The 8,570-nt window shown below is 67.2% G+C and overlaps 1 protein-coding gene across 1 annotated transcript; it reads right to left on the bottom strand.

The window, feature by feature from the left end:
- Window positions 1-134: 134 nt before the first annotated feature.
- Window positions 135-8,359, bottom strand: SLC35A2 (solute carrier family 35 member A2). The gene is made up of 5 exons (XM_065423109.1): window positions 8,308-8,359; window positions 5,177-5,359; window positions 4,389-4,540; window positions 3,522-4,216; window positions 135-162 (listed from the first exon to the last, which is right to left on the bottom strand). Exons 1-5 carry the CDS (start codon window positions 8,357-8,359, stop codon window positions 135-137), a joined length of 1,110 nt encoding a protein of 369 aa, XP_065279181.1.
- Window positions 8,360-8,570: the final 211 nt, after the last annotated feature.

The raw sequence follows: 8,570 nt of genomic DNA, 5'->3' as shown, positions 1-8,570 counted from the left end.
GCAGGATCCCAGGCTGCCTCAGCCGGCACCAAGATGCAGCCACCTCTGGGGCAGGGTGGAGGGGCCCCCTTGCCGAAGCCCGGGCTGGATGCTTGGAGACGTGGCGACCATCGCCCCCCCAGTCGCTGCCCAACTCAGGAACCCTTCTCTTTACATGCCAGCCTGCAAGAGAGAAAAGGGGATGGTTGGGCTCGGGGAGCTGGGGCTCAGACTGGGAAGAGAACCCAGGCATCCTGGCTCCCAGCCCTCCCCCGCCATTCTACTCCCAGAGCTGGGGGAGAACCCAGGTGTCCTGGCTCCCAGCCCCCCACCCCCGCTCCCCTCCCAGAGCCGGGGAGACAAGCCAGGAGTCTGGGTTCCCAGCCTCCCACAACCCAGTAGTTCATGCAGCTTACAATGTACCTGGTTTAGTTTTGGGGGGCTGGTCCTGCGGGTCTGCTTGAGGTGGGGGGTCAGGGAATTCTTCACCCCCCCCCCGAGCCCTGGAGTTCCCCAGCTCCCCCCACATCCTATGACTGCCCCACTGCCCCCTCCCCCAGCAATAGGGGCTCAGGGCTATTAAGAAACTACCCCCAGCACCCCACTTTCATTGCTAATAGCCAAGAGTACAGGAGAGACATTTCCCATCCCCGCCCCCCCCAGGAGCCAGCGAGTCCCCCAGCCTGTGGCTGGATGGAAGGTACCCCCCCCCCCGAGGGGCAGGCCCCCATGCCCCATTCTCACCCTCCCCCATATCCAGCCAGTCCCTGCCCTGGGGCTCCAGCCTCCTGGCCCACCTCTGGGGGCCACTGGGAAAGTCCATTCCCTGCCTCGGTTTCCCCAATGCTGCCACCACGACCTGGCGGTAGGGAATATCTCTCCCCCTGGGGCTGAGATCTCAGCCTGGGGGGGGGGGCATCGGTGCATCACCTGCCCCAGTGGCAGGGGGTGGCTCTGATCACCATCTGGGGAGGTCTGGGCCCTGCCCATGGGGGTTCCCCAATCTCCATGGAGGCCCCGGCAGTGCAGACGCGGGATAATACCACCACTGAACATGGGGGGGGGGGGTTGATGGGCCAGGGGACAGCATTGGGGTCACCCCCTCCCCATATTTGGCACTGAGCCCTGGGAGAAGTGGAGGGCTCAGCTTGTGGGGGCCGAGTGGCCCTGCCCCACCCCCCTGAGCCAGCCAGTCCCTGCCCTGGGGCTGATGGGAGCCGGCGCCCCCAAGAAGGGACAGGCCCCAGCCCCATTCCCTGCCCCCCTGAGCCAGCCAGTCCCCACCCTGGGGCCGGGTGGGAGCTGGTGCCCCCCAGAGGGGACAGGCCCCAACCCCATTCCCTGCCCCCCTGAGCCAGCCAGTCCCTGCCCTGGGGTAGATGGGAGCCAGCGCCCCCTAGCGGGGACAGGCCCCTGCCCCATTCCCCAGCTGTTAGTAGGGTTAGAGGTCATGCACTAACACGAATCCTAGGACCCCCCCACACACGTGTCGTCCCCCCCCCCCATCAATCACCGAGCACGCCAGCTAAATAAATACAGTCTCTTTATTCCGCGCGGCGGCTCTGCAGACAGGACAGCGGCCGGCAGGGTTACAGGCGTTTAAAAAACCCACCCACCCCCGGTCCGTACAAAATGTGTCACCCGGCATCTATGTACAGTGGTAGCACCCCCGCAGGAGTGTGTTCCCCCGCCCCAAACCCAGCCAGCTGGCCCCTTGGCAAAGCAGCGCTCCCCCTGGCTTTGGGGGAGGGAGGGAAACTGAGGCAGAGAGGGATGGAGCTGAGAATTGAACCCAGGAGTCCTGGCTCCCAGCCCCCTGCTCCGAGCCACCATCCTCCACTCACCTCCCAAAGCTGGGGAGAGAACCCAGGCGTCCTGGCTGGGGACGCAGACCCTAAGCGATAAGCTAGCCCGTTCTCCCAGGTCAGCAGGGCATCAGATGACGGCGCACGCAGCATCACAACGCCCCCAGCCCCACCCTGGTTACCGGGGCTGTGACCTTCATCTAACACCTGGCATGGGCCACTGTCGGTAGATAGGATACTGGGCTAGATGGACCTTTGGTCTGACCCGGTACGGCCGTTCTTATGTTCTAACACCCCCTCAGTCCCCCCCCGCCCCCCCCCCCACTGCCTGAGCAGCGGGGCAAGCCTTTCCCGCTGGGACAGCAAAGGGACCAGCTCACCACAGCTGGGATGCTGTAGAGTGGGGGGAAACTGAGGCAGAGCCATGAGACACCAGACCCCATACCCCCCAAGCCAGGAATAGAACCCAGGAGCCCTGGCTCCCATCCCTGCTCTAACCACTAGACTCCACTCCCATCCCAGAGCCGGGGAGAGAACCCAGGAGTCCTGGCTCCCACGCCCCCACCCCTCAATAGCAGCATAGGGTAGAGTGACACAAAATATATCTCGTCATCTCATTTGTCTGAGGTAGGGGCCAGCCCCCCCGGTGTCCATCAGCCGTCGCTCCATGGAGTCCCTGGGGATAGCCCCCAGCAGCGGCAATGGGGCCAGCCCCCCAGCTGCTGGGAAGGGGTTTGCAGTGGAGTCAAGGGGCGATGCACATTCACACCGGCTGCTCCCCGCTGTGTGGTACCACAGCAGCCTCTGTCCCCACTGCCCCCGGGGATCTGCCTGCCCAGGGACACCGCCTCCCGCCGGGGAGATATGGATTAGTAATTAATGGCTCCCACCCAGCCGAGCCCCAGTTCCGCGTCCTGGAACACCCGGGGGGAACTGAGTCACAGAGCTGGGGGAGGAACTCAGCTGAAATTTACAGACAGCGAGTCGTGACTCCCAGCCCCCCTGCTCTATCCACTAGACCCCATCCCCCCCCTCCCCCAGAGCCGGGGAGAGAACCCAGGAGTCCTGGCTCCCAGCACCTTCCCCCAACTTAACAAGTTGGGGGGCTGTGCGTGAGAGTACTCCGACAAAGGGGGTGCTGTGGGGAGTCCAGGGGGCGGCACTCCCACGCTGCCTGGGCGAATCATCGCCCTTTGGAAGGGTGGCGAGTCCTTCCTCCACATGCCATTCCTGGGGGCTCCCTCCCGCCCCCCGTCTTGATGCACCGTCCATCGGGGCTGCTTTGGTATCGTACAAAAATAATCCTCTGGCTCAATCCATTTGCTGACCCCTGCGGCTCGGGGGGGGGGGGGGGGGGAATCATGGTCTCTTGGGGGGTGGAGGTGACCCCCACATAACCTCTCCCCCCTGTAGTGTCCGAGCGTCAGGTGTCCGTCATCCTGCCCCAGGAGAGGGGAACAGGGTCTGAAGTGGAGCAGGGTGGGGGACAGATGTGGGGCGGGGGATCCAGAGGGAAGCAGCAACAGAATGTTTGGAGGGGGTGGAAAAGGGGGACATGCTTCCCCCCAAAGACCTCTCAAGTGAGGGAGATTTGGGGCAGGAGCCAAGGTAGGAGGGGCAGAGAGATGTGGGGGGCAAGGACAGATGGAGGGGGCAGGGGAGACCAGGAGGGGCTCACAGCCCAGGAGAGACCCCCCACCCCACCCCCCTAGCAGGCCTCACTCGACCAGCACTGACTTGGGCGGGTAGCCCGGCTCGCTGGATTCCTTGCCGAGGGGCGGCGGGGCAGTGGGCTCCTGCCGGGGGCCCAGGGGCGGCCCGGCCTTGGGCAGACTGTACATGTAGACGGCCCCGATGACCAGCCCGGCCCCCAGGGCGAAGGGCGGGTGCAGGCGGAAGCCGAAGAGGTACATGGAGGCCACGGTGGAGGCCACGATGGAGAGCGAGGTGGCGAAGCCCTTGAGGATGTTGTCCGCGTACTTCACCACCACGGCCACCAGGAGGCCGCCGAAGGCCTGGTTGAGGACCACGCCCCACACCAGCGGGCTGTAGGCGTGGAAGAAGCCCTGGGTGGCCACGGCCGCCCCCTCGGCCCACCACATGCCCAGCAGCCCCAGCAGGGTCCCGAAGATGCCCAGCTGCACGTTCCGGAGCCAGACGGAGGCCGAGCTGCCCTTCAAGATCTTCTCAAAGTAGACGCCGGCGAAGCCCGAGGAGAGGCAGGAGACCACCACGGCGACCAGGCCGACCGCGTAGCTCTGGGGGGCCGAGCCCGGGGAGCTCTGCCCGCCCGCCTGGCCCTGCTCCACCTGGACGATGGCCACGCCGGCAAAGAGCAGCAGCAGCGACAGCCACTGCCGGCGCGACAGGCTCCTGCGGAGCATCAGGACGGAGAAGACGGCCGTGGTCAGGATCTTCAGCTGGTAGGTGACCTGCGGGGCGGCGGGCAGGCAGGTCAGAACCACGGGGGCCCAGGCTGGCATCCCCTCCTGACTGCCTGCCAACCCGCAGATCCTCCCCCAGCCCCACATGGGACCCCCCACCCCAGTATCCCCGGGCATACCGACGGGCCCATCAAGCCCGGCGTCAGGGCTGGAGTCCCACCTGGAAGGTGGCTGCCGGCAGGTTGGAGATGGCGACGTACTGGAGGTTGTTCTGCAGCGTGTAGATCAGCGAGGGCACCGCCAGCTTCAGCGTGTCCATGTACTGCAGCACCACGGCGTCGTACAGGAACAGGGCGAACTGCTTCACATTGCCTGCGGGCAGAGAGAGCGCGCCGGGGACGGCTCACCAGTCTGCCTGGCACGGCCTGGCGCTCACCCAGCCCGGACTGCCTGGCCCCCCGCGGCGCGCGCCCGCCCGGCCCGCCTAGCCCCCCGCGGCGCCCACCCAGCCCGGACCGCCTAGCCCCCCATGGCGCCTGGCCCGCCTGGCCCCCCGCAGCGCCCGCCCGGCCCAGACCGCCTAGCCCCCCGCGGCGCCCGGACTGCCTAGCCCCCCGTGGCGCCCAGACCGCCTAGCCCCCCGTGGCGCCCAGACCGCCTAGCCCCCCACAGCACCCGGACCGCCTAGCCCCCCGCGGCGCCCGGACCGCCTAGCCCCCCACGGCACCCGGACCGCCTAGCCCCCCACAGCACCCGGACCGCCTAGCCCCCTGCGGCGCCCGCCCGGCTTGGACTGCCTAGCCCCCCGTGGCGCCCGGACCGCCCAGCCCCCCGCGGTGTCCACCCGGACCGCCTAGTCCCCCGCAGCGCCCGGCCCGGCCTGCCTGGCCCCCCGCGGCACCTGGGCCGGACTGCCAGCGGACGGCTTACCTATCTGCCCAGCTCCCCACAGCGCCTGGCCTAGACTACCAGGGGAAAGCGCCCCCTGCCCAGCCCAGCCCCCCCTACCTCGTTTCTGGATGAAGATGAGCAGCAGGCAGGTGGCTCCCTTGAGCAGCTCAGCCATCACCACGGCCGTGGTGGCGAAGAAGCGCTCCCCGGGCAAGGTTCGCACGTAGCGGATGCTCAGGATGAGGGAGGCGTTCTGCACCACTAGCACCGCCAGGCTGATGTACTTCAACCGCCGGTTCCCTGCGGGACAGGGACGGGTCAGAGCCAGGGCCCAGCCCGCCTGGCGTCCCCCCCCACCCCCATCAGACCCAGGGCCCAGCCCGCCTGGCGTCCCCCCCCACCCCCATCAGACCCAGGGCCCAGCCTGCCTGGAATCCCCCACCCCCATCAGACCCAGGGCCCAGCCCGCCTGGCAACCCCCCCCGCTTCAGACCCAGGGCCCAGCCCGCCTGGCGTCCCCCCCCACTCCCATCAGACCCAGGGCCCAGCCTGCCTGGAATCCCCCACCCCCATCAGACCCAGGGCCCAGCCCGCCTGGCGTCCCCCCCCACCCCCATCAGACCCAGGGCCCAGCCCACCTGGCGTCGTCCCCCCCCCCGCATCAGAGCCAGGGCCCAGCCCGCCTGGCGTCCCCTCCCCAGATCAGACTCAGGGCCCAGCCCGCCTGGCTTCCCCCTCCCCCATCAGACCCAGGGCCCAGCCTGCCTGGGGTCCCCCTCCCAGATCAGAACCCCCATGGCCTTCCACACACACCCCTTCCCTGCAACGCTGCACCCAGCCAATCCCCCAATGCCAAAATCCTGCGACGCCCCCTTGCACACTGATCTAATGCACATGCAGAAGGCAGGCTTCCCCCTCCCCGGCCCCACCACACGCGAGATGCATTCAGGGGGCTTGCGGCGCTGAGATGCAGCCACTTCTGGGGCGGGGCAGCTGGGGAACAGCTGCACATAACGCTGCACAGGGATGGCTCGCCCTCTCCCTCAGGTGGTTCAAAACTTTCTCAATCGCTCCCTGGCCAGTTTATCCCCGTTTCTTCTCGTGCTGGGGTTGTCGCTTAGCGTCAGTAGTTCTTCCCCCTGATGCTTCATCCCCACCCCGCAACAGCCTGCGTTTTCGGCTCAACTAGACCCGCTCCTGCAGCCGCCCATGGCGAGATCAGCTCGCTGCTCTCCCGATGAGCCCTCCTCTGCCCCCCTCTTTTTCCTCAGACGCAGGCTGGCCAGAACAGAACACAGGCGTCCGGAGGAGGCCCTCGTCTCATGGCGTTAATATGTCCCGATCTCGGCTGGAGACACCCCAGGGCCTTTCCCCACAGCTCAGGCCTTTCTCCTCCTGTTCACAGTTGATGAGCTCCCCACTCAGCAGCCAAAGAGGTTCTAATGAAACAAAAGACGGGGCTTTCTACCCTGTGTCTGGCCAGCCCCTAACACCACAGAAATCTGCATGGCGTCGACCGGAATCGAAAGAATCCACGCCTAGCACAGTGGAAGTTTGATTGTAGACCCTACCATAATAGAAACTGTCAACCACCACCAAAGATTTGCGCCCATCGGGGCAGGGGCCAAGTAGCTCTTGGGAACTGGGAGACAAGGATTTCTCTGGTCGGAGGCAGGACACCGAGTAGGTGGGCCCGTGATCCGATCTAGATGTTGCTTCCCAGCGTGATCGATTGCAGCTAATTTCAACTCCTGAGTCCTGGATGAAAGACTGGCACCCAGACGGGCAGCACTTCAGGTGCCCGGGGAGGGATTTGGCATCAACTGAAGGGAACCAGATGCAGTAAAGTGACTGGCTTCCTGCTGCAGCCGGCTAAGCAAACACACACCTGTCCGGAGTCAAACCAGGAAATACGATAAAAGGGTGGGGAATTTCCCTCCCTTGACCGCATTCCAATCCAAGGAACGGTCAGGCCGGCCCAGGGCTACCGTGAGAGGGAAATCCGGCAGACTACGCCGGGAATGGCTCACACGACACAGAGACGCAGCTGCCTCTGGGGAGCAGCAGCTGCGGAACAGCTACACATAACGGCACCTCCGAGTGGGGAGAAAAGCCCGAAATCCCACTCCCGCCCCATCTCTCTCTGCAGGGAGTCCCCCCTTCCCAGCCCCCCCTTGTGCAACCCGCCCTGCTCATCATGGGGGCCAGAGCTCCCCCTTGTACATCAGACACACCCCCTTGCGTATGTCCAACCCCACACGCTCCCCCTTCAGTGGCAGCAATTCCCTGGCCTTCCCTACTCCACCCCGCCCCACACCCAGATCCCACTGCAGCCTCCCTCCCATGCTGTCCCAGTGTCTAAACCAACCCCCGCGTTTGTAGGGTCTGCCCCTCCCAGGGCTCCCCTCCCCACTTTCCCCTGTGTCCACCCCTCCCCCTCCCAGCGTCTCCCCCCCGTTCCTCAGTGTCCCCCCTCCCTGCAGTGTCTGTCCTTCCCCGGAAACTGTCCCCCCCCCCACATCATCTGCTCCCCCATCAACCCCCGGGATCTCCCCACTGCAGCATAAGCCCTTTCCCCACAAACTCCCCCCCACCCCGCAATGCCAGCCTCCCCCCCCCGGGACCCCCCACCCCAGGGATCTACCCCTCCTCAAGTGGCGTTGGCTCCCCCCCCACCCACACCAGTGTCTGCACCCGCCAATCACAGCTAGTGACCCATCCCCTCTGCGCTGCCCCCCCGGCACCCCCCGCCTGCCCCCCCCCCGGCACCTCCCGCCTTCCCATGTCCACTTCCCTGCTGCTCCTTAACCCCGCCACTGGCATCAGCTCCCCGCTCCGCCCCACTTCTCCTTGGGATCAGCCCCCCCGGGGTCCCTGCCCCCCCCAGAGCCCCCCCACCAACCCCCCCGGCCCCTGCCCCCCCGGGGTCCCTGCCTCCCCCCAGAGCCCCCCCGGTCCCTGCCCCCCCGGGGTCCCTGCCTCCCCCCAGAGCCCCCCCGGTCCCTGCCCCCCCGGGGTCCCTGCCTCCCCCCACAGCCCCCCCACCAACCCCCCCGGTCCCTGCCCCCCCGGGGTCCCTGCCTCCCCCCAGAGCCCCCCCGGTCCCTGCCCCCCCGGGGTCCCTGCCTCCCCCCACAGCCCCCCCGGTCCCTGCCCCCCCGGGGTCCCTGCCTCCCCCCACAGCCCCCCCACCAACCCCCCCCAGTCCTCCCAGAGCCCCACCCCCCGGTCCCTGGCCAGGGTCTCACCCCCCGCGGCCGCCTGGTCCCCGCCGCCTCCGGCCCCCCCAGCCGCTGCCATGGTGGCAACTGCCCGGCCACCCCCGGACCCCGCCCCGCCGCCACTTCCGCATCCCCGCTTCCGCTTCCTCCCCAGCGCGAGAGGCGGGGCTAGAGCGGAGCCCGAGTGGGGGGATCATAGAGAGCGGGGGGGTGGCTAGAGCGGAGCCTGCATGGGAGGACCATAACGTGCAGGGATGGCTAGTGGTTAGAGCAGGGGGGTTGGGAGCCCG

The sequence above is a fragment of the Emys orbicularis genome (genome assembly GCF_028017835.1).
Source record: "Emys orbicularis isolate rEmyOrb1 chromosome 21 unlocalized genomic scaffold, rEmyOrb1.hap1 SUPER_21_unloc_3, whole genome shotgun sequence".
Classification (NCBI taxonomy): Eukaryota; Metazoa; Chordata; order Testudines; family Emydidae; genus Emys; species Emys orbicularis.
Note: the sequence above shows the minus strand (reverse complement) of the source record. Positions and strands in the feature narration are given on the sequence as shown.

Excerpts from the sequence above, each read along its gene's own strand:
- SLC35A2 (XM_065423109.1), bottom strand. The coding sequence starts at position 8,359 with ATGGCAGCGGCTGGGGGGGCCGGAGGCGGCGGGGACCAGGCGGCCGCG. Across the intron at positions 4,217-4,388 it reads TGCCGGCAGCCACCTTCCAG|GTCACCTACCAGCTGAAGAT; the intron begins GTGGGACTCCAG and ends GCCGCCCCGCAG. Across the intron at positions 163-3,521 it reads GAGCCGGGCTACCCGCCCAA|GCTGGCATGTAAAGAGAAGG; the intron begins GTCAGTGCTGGT and ends TCTCTCTTGCAG.